Source organism: Toxorhynchites rutilus, chromosome 1 (assembly GCF_029784135.1).
Source record: "Toxorhynchites rutilus septentrionalis strain SRP chromosome 1, ASM2978413v1, whole genome shotgun sequence".
In the NCBI taxonomy this organism is placed as follows: Eukaryota; Metazoa; Arthropoda; class Insecta; order Diptera; family Culicidae; genus Toxorhynchites; species Toxorhynchites rutilus.
In genome coordinates, this window is record NC_073744.1 from 205,205,715 (window position 1) to 205,220,633 (window position 14,919).

Below are 14,919 nucleotides of genomic sequence, written 5' to 3' on the forward strand. Positions count from 1 at the left end.
ACAGTCGAAATCCACTCACTTTGGGTAAAATACAGTGAGATAGCAAGTGACAGTGACAGAAACAGAGAGAGAGAGAGAGAAGGTAGAGCGAGAACAAAGGGTGAGAATTGATTAGAGCAAAAGGGGGAAACAGAGAGATGTTTTCTTTGATTCTCCTGCAAAATGGCGGCAGTATGTATTGCTTTTTTTTCGGAACTTGTAGAGAAAACAACATCGAGTCGAGTAATATAATGGTATTCACAACATGAATAAAATGAAGAAATGAAAGTAATATACACTACAAAAGTACACAGTTTTGACACCAACGAGAGAAACAGGGATAAGAGGCACATGTACGACTTTGTATTGTTTGTTTTGGTTTTGTAAAAGGGCGTGGAACCAGTATCCCCCCTCTTTCCCTTTGATTTGACATGCATTACTTCAATAACTGCGGGAGGAATACTGATTTTTTTTGTGGTTTTCCCCGAAGTTATTGTCACTTTCATACACTAACTTCCACCACTTGTGTAGTGTCAGTTTTGTTTGTTTGTTTGTTTGATTGTTTTTTTTTTGTTTTGTTTCCTGTGAGTGTGTTGAATAATGTTTTGTTTTTGTGCATACGCGTGTGTTCAGTGTGTACCTCATGTCACCATATCCGACAGTGGTCATTGTTACAACCGCCCACCAGAAGGCGTCCGGAATCGACTTGAAATAGGACATTTCCGTGCCAGCTTCCGCAAAATATACGGCCGATGAGAAGAGAACGACACCTTGGGAGATACACAAAAATAAAAGAATATTGATATGGAAAATGTGGTGGTAGATGAAAAAGGAAACAGAAAACCAATGGAATAAACTTTTTTTTTGTTTTTGAGCAGGGAGCGTCGAGGAACGACGAGATAATTTTGTAGCGGAAGGTGACAGAAAAACAAAAATTCATTTCTCACACCGACAACACCCGAGTTCGAGAACGAGAGCGAAAGAGATATATACGGAGGCGAGAAACAAAAGCAACGTTAATCATCCGTTCAAACAATTGTTGATCGCACAAAATATACATAAATAGAATGTATTAAAAAGATAAGATTTTTTTTTCTGTCTCACAAAAAAAAAACTCTCGGAAGCCTAGCTGTCCACTCTGACTGATCGTTCGGTTATCATCCGCTTGCAATGCGCTCATCAACCAGTTGAACTTACCTATGAACAGGAAAAATATTAGTAAACCTAACTCTCGCATAGATGCTTTCAACGTTCGTCCTAGAATTTGTAATCCTTTCGAATGCCTAGATAATTTAAATATTCGAAACACTCGCACTAAACGTATCACCCGCAATATTGCTAAGGACATAGCCTGATTCGTTGACTTGTCCTGTGGATGAACGGGAGAAATAGAAAAGAGAGGGGGCGGGAAAAAAAACCACATTTAGTCATAACTTCTCGGATGGAAAGTGCGGCACTGTGTGGACTCACCTGAGGACTTACTGGCGCTTTGGGAAGATTTAACGTATCCTCTTCTTCAGCGACTACAGTTGCTAATGTAATGAAATAAGGAATGATTGCGATTATATCGATTATATTCATAACATCCCTGAAGAAATTTAATTTATTTGGACAAGCAAGGAACCTGCAAAAGGGAAGATAAAAAGGAGCAACGATTACAATCAGTTTCTCGCTTAGTTTGTTGGGTGCTACTTTGGTTCCGTCGTTTTCCTATAGATGGCCGTACGATCGTTGTTCGTAATAGATCAAAACTAACTGTTTTCTCATCAGTTCGCATTACAATTAAAAGGGTGATACAATTACCACGGGGAGTGGCCCAGATCATCGGACCACACTCAAAGATGTATCTACTGTGAATTCACTGACGACCAACCCTGTGGCTTTGGAGTCGAGGAAACCAAATGAAGTTCGCTGGGACCTTGCCTGGGCTGCATGGTGACTGTGAAACCGTTTGCCATACCACACTTTGTCGTTTTGTCTCGAGACCGCACTCTAAGATCTTACTCCAGTTATTCTTGGTGTCAAAGTTCTGGGAACAGGTATGGACAAATATTGCGCATGGATCTTCCGACACAATTTCGTGCACAAGCTAGGCTTGGCGTTTTTGGCAAGTTCCCAAGGTCTGCAATTGAATGAACACTCGGTCGATGTTCTGTGTTGAGTCAAATTGCCGCCTGTCCGCCATGCCGATGCACGTGCCGTGGAGTTTCGTCGGAACCACTTGTAACACTTCTATATTTGCTAACATGACAGGCAGACATCACCGAAGGCTGTCTGGAGTAAACTAGGTGTCTCCACTGGTGTTTTGTTTAGTTTCACACAAAACTTTATCGCGTATGTTTGCTATGATGTTTTCTGAATCGTAGTTTCGACCAAGGCGCCTAGAAGTATATCCTAAGGTTAGGCCTTTTCGTCACTCAGTTGGTTAGGGAAGCGGTATATGAAAACAGTACGGAAGAAAGCAGAAGGGGAATTATTTGCTTGAAGCGTGAAAGAGACAGACTGATCACGAGCGAGCTTGGGCACATACGTATTGTGTTTAGTTTACAAACAAAACACAGTAGACTTCTAAGATGGCTGAAGAGTGGTTTTAGCAAGTTGCCCAACCTTAGGATATACTTCTAGGCGCCTTGGCTTCGACGAGATCACACTTTCCAAGAGCTCGGAGGTAACTGGCAGGGGTATCGCTAGTCACGTTACATGAAATGAGATTCATTTCTTTCCCGACAAACCCTGTAACGCTTGCATGGAAACAATGGGCAAATTTTACCAATTTGTCATGTGTTCACCTTAACACCTGGTGAGCGGCTTTGCATCGTCAATCATAGTAACCCATGAGTTTTCAAACGAAATTTGACAGCACTATCAGTATAACTGCGGAAGTTTTGGCAAGAACAGTAAAGTAACTGCGCTCCATGGTTTGTGCGCACTGGGAATTCGTTGCGAAAAAAGTGGACATCGTGAAGTACTTTGAGTTCGTCGGGTACGCTCATTCCGGTATCTACAATATCCTCGTCGGACGATGCTACGCGACAATAAACTGCAGCTGAAACTAAAGCAGAAGACGAAGGCAAAGGAGTCCGTATCGTTTCGGGCTTTGGGCCGGGAGGTCGGAACAACAGGCCTAGCAGAGATGGACATCATCAAGCGGAAACGTAAGCAAAACCGGTCGTGTAGGAACAGCAAGCTTTGACCTAGAAACAAAGTCTGAAAGTGATGGTCGTTATGGACGACGCTGGATGGCAACGACTGGCAGGGAACCAGCTACTTCAAGTCACCCACCATGAAGGTAAGCTCCAACGTGGAGTATATCTCCCACACCAAGTTCCCACAGAAGGTGTTTCTGTTGCTAATCAGCAGCGAAAGGGGGACGTCAAAGCCGCTCTTCGTCCTTTCGGTGCTTGCGGTGAACTGGAAGATTTACAGCACATAGTACTTGCCAGAAGTTATCTCCTTTATCCAAAAATATTCCCTTCGAACATCCCCCAGCTGCGTCCCATCGAGAATTTCATGGCAAACCTGAAGCGGAGGGTCTATTCCAACAATTTTGTGGCAAAAACGGAGGAGGAACTTATAAATAAAGCTGAGAAAGAACTGAAAAACATGTCAACAAGTGTGTTTTCGACAGCAATGGCGAAAGTTTGGCCAAACTGCCGGAAGGCCGCCAGGGCGTCGAAATATTTTTGTAACATGGTCAATAAAATTATGTTCTATGGGAATTTTGTCCTACTAAATTATCTTTTGTAGTTTTTTTTATCGCCATTCCAAAATTGATCATTTTTTTAAAACAATCGTTATATGAATCGCTTTAGAACGGGTATCAAAATTACTCGTGCAATCTGCATATTTGAAGCGACAATCAGAAGAGTCAGATCAGGTTTCCGAAACAGAGCTGCTGCTGCGATACAACGTTGTGGAATTTCTCAATAGTTTTTTCCAAGGTGGTTCGTATGAATTAGTGTTCGAGAGATGGTTGAAGACGAACCCAGTGATTAAAGTTGGTGTTCGATCGTTGAGTATAAGGAGAAGGGGTATATGAGTCTAAAGTGAAGCAAGATTTGCCCAAAATATAACAGTGTCATCGTGTCGACGAATAAGGAACAAGAGGAACTTTTTCAGGCACGAATTGAATTAAGCATACGCGTTCATTGATCCATTTACGATGAACCAATTGCTTACCAAGCATCACTTTTGTAACAAGTTTCTCAGTACAAATGGATTTGTCTGCTCTGTCGACATCTTTTCCTTTACAAGGAGTGTAATATTGGAGTGCTGGTAATGATTTATATTCAAATTCTTCGTATGTCACGTATGCCATTGTGATGCAATGGTTATTCTTGTCCGAAATGGCTTTTCTGGCTTCCGTTATTATCGCGATCTCTTCAATACCGAGCATCAACCTTCCTTTGGTACGATTTACGTTGGACTTCGAGGCTCCCTACTTTTTTTCCCACATCATGAACTGATATATCTTTTCACTTAGTGAAAGCTTGTTTGATTTGGTTGCCCAAATTTGGCTTCGGTCCTTTTTAGCGTCCATCTCAAGGTCCCCAAAGAAAAACCCCTCCGTATTTTTGTACCACATATCACTTGAACATCAACGTTTTTTCTCTTCAGTCTTTGTGTGTTATTCTAGCTACTACATCCACGCAACAATCATTATGTGACGATAATACCAGTCCCTTACCGTTCACATTACGATCTGCTGCATCGGTAATTGGTACTATTAATAACACAACAATGGAAGCCTCATATCTGTGAACATTCGAACAAAAGGAATATTCTCACGCCGAAAAAGGCGACATGTGTATCGATAAGATAGGAATACTCTTACGCCGTAAATGGCTACTGTGTAATATCGTCAGACAAAAATGTACACGAATAAATTCGGCTCTGCTATAGCTGAATGGCTAAATGAGCATAATAAAAATAAGCGGACAGTAACAGAACAACATTTGTGCAATCCTCTCTATTTTTCGGGAAGCATGTGAAAGTTTAGACGCGCTTTGACATTTGAATGTGAAGAAAAAAATGCCATTCTGTTGGCTGATAAAATGAAAAATAAGCAAGTTGAAGTTTGTTCTAACTTTCTGGGTCAGTTTATAAATACGGAAAGCAAATGTTTCATTGCATTGCAGTTCTTGAGAGGGCTCAAAACATCGTGACCACGTCAACCCATGGATGAACTGAAGCCGGTGTTGAAGCTGATCGATTGGCGTCGGTTCTCTAAGTTCTAGAAGCTATAGCGCGCCATCGAATACATCTATCGTTTTACAGGAAATTTTCGACAGCCACCGGAATATGGGCATCTCACAGTGAACGAACTGACCCGAGCGCAAGTAATCTCTGTCGTCCGGTTCAGGTATAAACGTTCCCGGTAGTTACACTGTTTAAAAAGATTTTTTGCTCTATTATAGTAACTTTCAACACTTTTTGCTTTCATTTTTGGAAGAATGTTGGGAGTGAGAATTGAACTCGTGGCCTTTTTTATCCCATTTGTTTATTTAGGCATTTTAGCTGTAACAGAGCCGAATTTTTATCGTGTACATGTCACATGTTCATCATATCTATAAATATTACATTATAAATATCGCCATTTAGGCGAAAGAGTTTTCCTTCTGTTCTTTCATTATCCAGTTAGACCACCGGACAGCGGAGACAGTTGATATGATCATTGTTGAGTTATTAATAGAACAGCAGCCCGATGTTTCTTGAAGAGCAGAGCAGTTGCTATGGATGAATCGATCTTCATTCGACCGTGGATCGATCTCCATCGCTGATGACTATTGTTGTGTGGACGTAGTTATTCTGTTACAACACAAATATGGTCAATGAGGGCCCTGAATTTTCAACTTACGATCGATCGCTTGCTAAGCGAACGCGCAACCAATGTGGCTACGAAGACTCTCCAACGTGTGAGTAATATGGATGTAACCACTACTCCAGATCGACTCCTGTTTAAAAGATCGCCGAAGGAGGTCGGTCACTGAAGGGGTGTGTTCTGGATAGATCCTTGGCTAAGTGCTGCGGGAAGATACCAGAACCATCTGCTCTACGTCTGGCACCCAGTGTTGCCACACGTACAGATTTAGCTATAAAGATACAGATTTTTTCGATTTTTGTTGGTAAAAATTCTGTACGGTACAGAATAAAGATTTTCGTCCTAAAGTACAGATAGGTACATTTTTTTATTATTTCATTTATAATACGTGGGGATGGTCAAGCTGATGAGAAAGAGATTCGATTTCAATTATTCGACCTCACGGTTGCTGCAATGTTAAATCCTACAACCTTCCCCATCCTAACAAGCATCAATGTAATGATGGAATCGCTTTTGGGTCTCTACGATGGGGATTTTCAGGAGCTAGGGGACGAATACCGTGCCCCAAAAGTAAAACTGCTCGTGGTGAAATCACTGTTGCAGAAAAAACACATGTACATTATTAGTGGGCAAAAATCGGATTATAACTACAGGGTGGGCCATTTAAAGTGGAAGGATTTGTTTTTGCAATAGCAAAGTAAAGAAGTGGAATTTAAATTTTTTTTTTGAAATTCATTTATTTTGGTCCAAGGAGATTTGTTCTAGCTACTTTTTGATTATGATATCTCGTAAATGACCGCCTCTGGCCTTGACCGCAAAATGTGCCCTTTTTTCGGCATTTTCCATCACTTTGCCCAATGTTTCGGCCGATATGGCAGCAATTTCTTGTCGGACATTGTCTTTCAGCGCAGTCAGGGTCCTTGGTTTACCAGTGTATACCTTGGATTTTAAATATCCCCATAAAAAAAAAGTCAGGAGGCGTCAAATCAGGTGATCTCCGGTGGCCAGTCATAATCGCCGTTTTTCGATATTAATCTTTCGCGCAATAATTTGGTCGTGGCAGCCGCTGTATGGCATGTAGCGCCGTCCTGTTGGAATCAGTAATTGTCCAATTCATTTTCACGAACAAATGGCAATAAAAAATCGGTTATCATTGTCCGATAACGCTCCCCATTCACGGTTATCGTTGCTCCATTTTCGTTTTCAAAGAAGTACGGGCCGATGACTTTATCGGCATGAATGCCACACCACACAGTAACTTTTTGGTCGTAAAGAGGTTGCGTTTCGATGAATTGAGGGTTTTCAGTAGCATAAAACCGACAATTTTGTTTATTCACTCCTCCATTCAAGTTGAAATGCGCCTCATCAGACATTATGATTTTTTGCCAAAAGCCACAATTGAGAAGTTATTTTGAATGTACAGCTGAACAATTTCAGCGCGTTGTTTAGGTGTGTATTGTTCCATGGTTAAAATTGTACTGAAATGACGCTTCCAACGCGGTATGACATTTGTTAATCTGACATCTCTGTCAAAAGTTATGGGGTTGCCAGATGCTTCCACTTTAAATGGCCCACCCTGTACAACAAAACTAAGCCTCAAAATACGCTCAGCAACGACATGATGAGCTCTATTTATGTATTCCAGGGGAAACTCGAAATTTTCAACAATTAATAGTAAGTAGTCTATGTTTAGCAAGAGATGTATAAGTATCAACAAGCAAATGAGGAATTGAGGCTTAAGTAATGTATTTTATGCTAATAAAACAGAATTTTCTTTGCGACAAACATTTTATTCGTACAGAGAAAGATTGTTTACCCTTCAAGTACAGATCAAAATGTGGCAATACTGATGATAGCTCTACCGAATGCGAGACCGAGCTCGTTCGTCGCCAGGTCTGGCTTATTTCGGATCTTTGCAGGTCAAAGTCAGACGATCGTTCGTGAAAAGATAGGCTGCGCTATCCACGAGCCTTGTCATTAGAGCCGTGAACATGGATATAGTACACTGTATTGTCAACAAACTCATGCAAGAGTTGGTTTCTGATGCGTCATGGATCTCCGTTAAAAATGTCAAGTGATAGTGACACGAATTTCCGAGAACCCAGCCGTGTTTGTGTTGGAGTAGATAGACCAGCAGTTGCTTACAGTTCACGAACACTTCCTCCAAACGTCGATGGATTTCGCTTTTGACCACGAATAACCATTATTCAACAACGCTACTACCGTTCTTGATTATAGTGAACGAATGCAGGTAGTTACAGGAGGCCGATTTGATGTTTGTCATTCAGTCGAAATTGATGGCTGCAAAGACGTTAACTATTCGTGGGACACGGGCATGACGGAGAAATTCGCCATGCGTTCGTCAAGACTCAAAGCGACGTACTCTAGTCCTGTTACGGAAATAACTCTCCTGGAGATCCAGGACAACTCGGATCAACTTGGGTAACGTTGAATGACCCGGGTCTGCTGTCCAGCATTACAGATAGGGTCACTACGTGTCTGCTTGACTGTTTAGCGCTGAACACAGGATACAGTTTCCTGCAGGTCACACGCCGTTATCATTTTAACGCTTTCTTTCACAATCCCGCAAGCCATTCGATAAACTTAAATAATTTTTCGCAATTGTCACGAAGTCGAAAGAGCTGTGAATAATACAGGTTTTGAGCTAGGTCTAACATAACAACGGCTTGCTGTAAGAGAGGTCTAAAATAAACAAACGATTGAAATACAATAATTCCGTAGTTCTATGTTTAAAATGCGGTCATGTTGTTGCGAAAGATTAGGATATAACTTTGGGTAATGTTCTAGAACGGAATGAAAATTGTGTGTGGTCTGCGTGGTTTTGTAGAGGCAACCGAAGGCGCATGTGTTCAGCTTAGCTCCGAACATTGATGTTTATACGTCTCTAGCCTCGATAAAGGCATAACAGAAAATAAGATCGTTTGTTTATTTCAGACCTCTTTTACAGTAGGCCGTTGTTATGTTGGGCCTAGCTCAAAAGCTGTATTATTCACAGCTCTGTCGACTTCGTGACAATTGCGAAACATTATTTAAGTTTATCGAATTGCTTGCGGGATTGTGAAAGGGAGCGTTAACATGATAACGGCGTGTGACCTGCAGAAAACGCTAACCACTCGGTCACGGAAGCCATAGAAATGATTGAATCTTTGTTTTTGACCGGTTTTAAACTTAGCAGTTCATTCACCTCTAGCCACGGAAAGGGTAAGGTACGGTATTGTATTATAGAGACTTTAAACTTTTGCAGTTCATTCGTCTCTAGCTTTGAGAAAGGCCCTTGGAAAACTTTACTCTACTCCAGCACTACCCCTCTTGCTTTGAGAAAGGCACTCGATCCCTCGCCGTCCAGCTCGTCTAGCAACGATGTTGTCCAGTCGGTGTCCACGCAACGAATGACAGCCACGGAAATCGCAAATCACATCTTTTTACACTCTCGCCTGGTGCAATTTTTGGGCTAGGGCGGAGCTTAAGTTACAAATAGGGGAGAAAGCATTACACTGAGCATGCTTTGTGCTATGTGCATATTGAGGGCATAGGTTGTTCGTACTAATGAATAAATCAGAACGTGTTATTTTTTTAGATAATCCATGACATTTTTCAGTTATTTAAAACTGGTTATTTAAAAATTCTTGATTTGAAGATTTTTTTTAAAAACACGAATGAGCTGAAGTTTTAATTTACTGTTCAATTTTTTTGTTTCAAATTTGTTAAACATTAATTGAATTTGCTGAGAAAAAAAAATGGTTTGATCCGTTTGTGATAGGTTCTCAAACAACACAAACAACTGCTATGAACGTAAAGAGATATATCAACAAAGCTAAAAGTCACTCTCGATTTAAAGTATACATTCTGAACCAAACGCTTCATACAAGATAAATTCTCGTCATTTGTGGAAGGTTTCAAGCCTCTGCTTCAATATGAGCTCTATGAGTGCTTCAAATTCGCGGTTAAAACTTTTTGGAACACTCGAAGGCGATCGCAGTTACATTCGACTGCCTTGAAGAAACAATACAACGAAACACTGAGAGACGCAATATAGTGATTTTGCAGCATGATAATGCTCAAACTAATATTGTAAATGTGATCAAGAAATCTTACGTCACTCGTCGTATTTCCCAGAAGCTACTCCTTTTGGCTATTGATGATTTTATAGATGAAGACCGTGGCCAGCTATTGGTAATACTGTGTTTATTTTTTGACGTAGAACTGTGAACGAATTCTCATGATTTGCATACCAATCAAATCGGAAATTCCCTAAGATTTGTCTGATATGATATACATTACAGTTCGCTAAACTCTAAGCGGTTTAAATTCATAAAAACTGGAAGAACTTCCTTTTTTCCCATACATTTGTTCTGCCGATTTGTGTTCTAACTCTACTCGTATTTCGAATGCTTATAACTCGAACATTTCTTAACAGATCGGAAAAATGTTTGTATCAATTGATAGGAAATATTTCTATGCGTCTATCACTATTAATAAAATGTTATTTTTCATGAGATAAACAATTGAATAATTGTAAAATGTCAAGCGTCATCTAAATGCCCTAACTGCCAACTGTTTTGATTGGCCCGATTTACGGTTTCCCCAACACAGACTTCTAAATCGATGTACCTGTGGAAATCCGCTTTACAAATATACATGCAGGTCGGGGGTATTTTTGTTCCCTCCGAGCTGTGTTTCCCTAAAACGGACTTCAAAATCAATGTGCCTGGGGGAATCCGCTTTGTCAAAACATGCAAGTCTGGGGTATTTTTTTCCCACTTAGCTGTGTTCCCTAACACGGACTTCAAAAATAATGTGCGTGGGGGAATCCGCTTTGCAAATACATGCAAGTCGGGGGTATTTTTTGGTGTTGAGTACTTTTGAACTCGCTTGTCGTTGTTCAGACCGGAATATGTTTCCCTAAAACGTACTTTTAAACTGAGAAGCCTGGGAAAATCGTCATTTCAGATACTAGAGGTGAATGAACTTTCGCGGTTCGAGAACTACGTATACATGAGATGTGCAATAATTTCAGAGGGAAATGTAAAATACATTGATCGTTTGAAACTTTTTCCGTTCACATATTTTGGTAGTCCTAGGCATCATATTAAGCGTAGAAGGACGTTCATAAAATTTATTTGTAACGAAGAACATAATCTATTACAAAAATTTCGTTGCATTCTAAAATAATATTGGAAGTGGTAAACAAGTGGATTGCATAATATAATTGCGTAGTTCTACGTCGGAAATATCCGGTCGTGTACTAGATACAACCCCTTACAATTTTTCAATGTAACTTGGAGAAAACAGGCGTAACCAAAGTTGCACACCGATGAGTTCTCTTACCTGACACTAAGTTCAAACGTAAACCATATTATGCATATCGTTTCTATGAGGAAGAATGGATCCATAATGTCAGGCACCTCATCTTCCTCGATCTTTGTGCCGTTTGTTGTTGTATTGAACACCTGAGAGAGAAAGGAGAAAGCATTGACTCCGTTGTTCAGCTGTCCAGAAGTCGCGAGTTAACTTACCTTATAATGTTTAAATTCGGGTAAAGTTTCTAGACAGAATATAACAATTGATAAAAGTATAACAAATACGCTAATTATGGCTACGACCCTGGCGGCTTGTGAACTTTCGGGATACTCAAATAATAACCAAACCTTTCTTTGATTCTCATTTGAAGGCAAAGGTTTCTCCTCTTCCTTGATAAAACCTTCATCCTCTCTGCGTGGGCGCGCGTTCGGATTTGTTTCATGGAGGGGAAAAGAGAAAAGATAGTGAAAATGGGGGAATGATTTACTTCGATAGTTTATTCGTTAGCAATAAATCAACACAGACTACCTCCAATCGACATACCAAAATCAAATCAAAGCAACCCGGAACTACAGAGTTTTGTATTTTGTTTTGTTTTTTTTTGCGAACGCTAGCGATACTTTGTCAAACCTGTAGCTACTTTTGTTTGTTCCTCAATGCAAATCGAATTGTGGGGCAACCTGTATTATATTGTGTTTTAGAAATGTGAACAAGTTTTTACTCGAAAAAAATGCAACGCTTTTTATTGCATGGATAAAAGATGGTGAAATTTATGGTAAAACTAATTTAGAGTGTTTACATGTACAAAATCGATATGTCGAAACACTTTGTGATGAAAAAATATGTGCGCGGTCGTGGAAAATTCAGGCTAGTTCCACAGGCGGATCGCGAAGCAGTTGGGAATCGGATCTGTCATAGTGCCATTACGCGAAATCAGTTATGAAGTGGTACGAAACCAACGATGTTGCTTTCGAGTTGAAGGAGGAAAATCCGTCAACCTCGCCAAAATTCGCCAAATATAAAAATTCTGAGCGATCATGAAGAACAAGCTCCGGAAAACATGGAAGGTCTTCAAAAACGACCAAAATTTCAGGAAAGAGTGGATACAAACGAAAATCAAACCCGTTCGCGTCGGACATTCAATCATGAAGGGATTCCACCCAAACTATTTGTTCAATGAACCGAATGGTGTTTCGTACAGGTCAGCTCACAGTTCGATACACGTTGATTATTTCTAATGTATAAATCAATGTCATTACGCCATTCGGGAACTCGGTACGATCGCCGGCATGCCCGGTATACCTGGCATGCCCGGCATACCCGGCATTGACCTGCTTATATTTGTATGGCTTGCATAGCGTCCGCTTTGTTTCATATTTCATTGCAAAATTGAACAACGTTCGAAAGGCGAGTAAGGGACAAAAGAAACAATAAACACACAGTGAATGAAACTTAGGTCAACAGGCGAGGCTGAACATGAAAAAAACATATGAGGTGCGATCTACAGTTTCACCATCATTGAAGTACTAACTGATCAGCATCTTTGCTTTTTTCGTGTACACCACTCAAAACATATAATCCAAACTCATCACGTATCTCACACGTATACAAACACACATACACAAAAATAAAAATACACGGATGACACTTCCGGCAGTACTCACCTAAATTTGTTAGTTGCTTGTTCGCCTAATTCATAAAACTTAATTTCTTCGCTAAATACATCTAAAGGTACGTTGACTGGTCTCCGTAACCGACCGCCTTGTGATCATCCGTGCAACGCCACGGTTTTGTTGTTTTTCCGGAGCGGGGACAACCAAACAATTCATTCGTTGCATTGTTTTTTTTTTTTGTTTGTTTGTTGAGTTGTTGAGGTTACGCCATTTTCCACGCGCGCAGCAATTCCGAAGGATGGATGAAACACGGAACGGAAGCAAAACGGAACCAAACCAAGGAAAAGCATTGAGAACGCAAAAAGTTAAGTAAAAAAACAAGCGTGAAATGTGACAGCACAAATTTGGCGGTGGCGAAGTCATCATCATTATCATCATCATCATCATCATCATCATTGTTAGCATCATTATCAGCCAGGCAGCAGCAGCAGCAGCAGCAGCAGTAGCAGCATCATTGGAAGACGGGAGAAATGAAGACGATGGTGGCAGGTGCGAGCGGGATGAAAGATGATGTATAAATATTCGAAAATTTCAAAATGGAACGAAAAAATAATCATAAGTTTAAGCCAAAGTACGAAATAGGCAAGTGATGATCGATGTTTGGTTGTTTTTTGTAACCGTGGCGTGGTGGTTGGTGGTGGTGTTGGTAGCGGTGATGGTGGTTGGATGCGTACCGGAGAAACAGAACCGAAAAGTAAAGAGAAAACAAGAGGGAGAAGATGAAATTTAAACAAATCCATTAATTTCGCTGATGGGGAAATTGAATTGATATATACTACCGCTTTGATAATAATACAAAATGGCATCAAAGCTCGGTCGATTCCGGTCAAAAAAATATTCATTCCGCAGTGGATCGAAGTACCTTAACCTTCGATCCGGATCGCCTAGCAGAGTATCGGGGAACTGGTTTAACGTTCGTAACTGCGTCTCGAACCTTAAACCACTGACCTGCATGGGAAGAAATAGATATGAAAAAGAAATTGAGTATGATGATCAAACCCACATCAGCTGGTTATCCACAGGTAATATTCAATGCACACAATTAGAACATAAAACTGATTGAGTGGAACACACGTGTTGACATGTTACATGTGTAACACGTTGAAGAGCATACCGTGTGTGTGTCTAATTGGCTTTGTGTCATGGACGTTTGCCCCGTTTAAAGCGTTCTAATTTTGACACAATACCAATTATCAACATTGTAGGCATTGGTCGGTTGTAGTCCTATTATATCAATAGTGATGGACACGAGCTTTTACCCGTCAACAACGTAGAATATAAGCTGTTTTATTACTATTATTATATACTTTTAATAAGGGAATATAACTCGAAAGTTATTCGTCGCTAGTAATCCCTCGTGGTATTTTTGGTATATTATATTTTTGAAGAAAACTGTTCTCCAATCCAAAAATCTTGATAGAAAAGAGTCAAGGGTGTTTGATGGTTGAGGATTTCAGCTTTTGTAGACAGATTACTGAATCGATGAGCAGAACGAATGGTATTCTAGACAGGGGATGTTGTAGAGTTACGGCATTCAAAAGGGCGTGAGCTTCAACACTGGACAGGGTGGAGGTTAGAAGGAAGAAATTTGGCTGTATCTATTGATAATTTCGTAGCCGAGATTGGCAATGTTACAGCCAGTGAAAAGATGCTAGAAGGCTTTGTAAAGGGTTTTACGATCAAAATTTGGTCGACTTGAACTATGTGCATTTTTTAATCATGGACCTGAGAATACCCCTCATTTGAGTGTGTGCGTGCAGAATGATGTCTCTATTTTGATTTTCACATTTTTCAGTTATCAACCATGTCAAAGCAAGAGAAGCAACGCATCAAAATTTCGCTCGTGCATTGGGAAAATCCAAACTACTTGTGCATCGAGTTCAGGAAATCGAAACGAAAAGTGACCAAATCAAATAGTACAGGAAAACATGCGATCGTAACGGTGGTGGCTGTTTTTGTGAAGATAGATTAACAACGAAGTGTCGTCACAGTTACCTCGAAACCTATCACTAAATAAGTTTACCATCGCAATGTTAGGTCTTGCCTCCAGTAATTCGTTCCAGGTGTATGTACGAAAAGAGACTTTCGTAACTGGATAAATTGATGGTGTTATTCCATGGAAGA

The 14,919-nt window shown here is 40.4% G+C and overlaps 1 protein-coding gene across 7 annotated transcripts in view; it reads right to left on the bottom strand.

The window, feature by feature from the left end:
• LOC129764398 (potassium voltage-gated channel protein Shaker) overlaps positions 1-14,919 on the bottom strand; it is a 279,084-nt gene that overhangs the window by 40,690 nt on the left and 223,475 nt on the right. For 2 of the 7 annotated variants that reach the window (XM_055763460.1, XM_055763429.1), the window contains exons 3-9: positions 13,572-13,743; positions 12,787-12,883; positions 12,382-12,486; positions 11,338-11,533; positions 11,150-11,271; positions 1,450-1,603; positions 1,177-1,348 (exon numbers count right to left, since the gene is read on the bottom strand). In XM_055763460.1, coding sequence (XP_055619435.1) covers positions 1,177-1,348; positions 1,450-1,603; positions 11,150-11,271; positions 11,338-11,533; positions 12,382-12,486; positions 12,787-12,883; positions 13,572-13,743 — 1,018 coding nt within the window. Of the gene's footprint in view, positions 1-619; positions 750-1,176; positions 1,349-1,449; positions 1,604-11,149; positions 11,272-11,337; positions 11,534-12,381; positions 12,487-12,786; positions 12,884-13,571; positions 13,744-14,919 lie in introns of all 7 variants that reach the window. The other 5 variants (XM_055763439.1, XM_055763475.1, XM_055763450.1 and 2 more) reach the window with 5 other exon arrangements.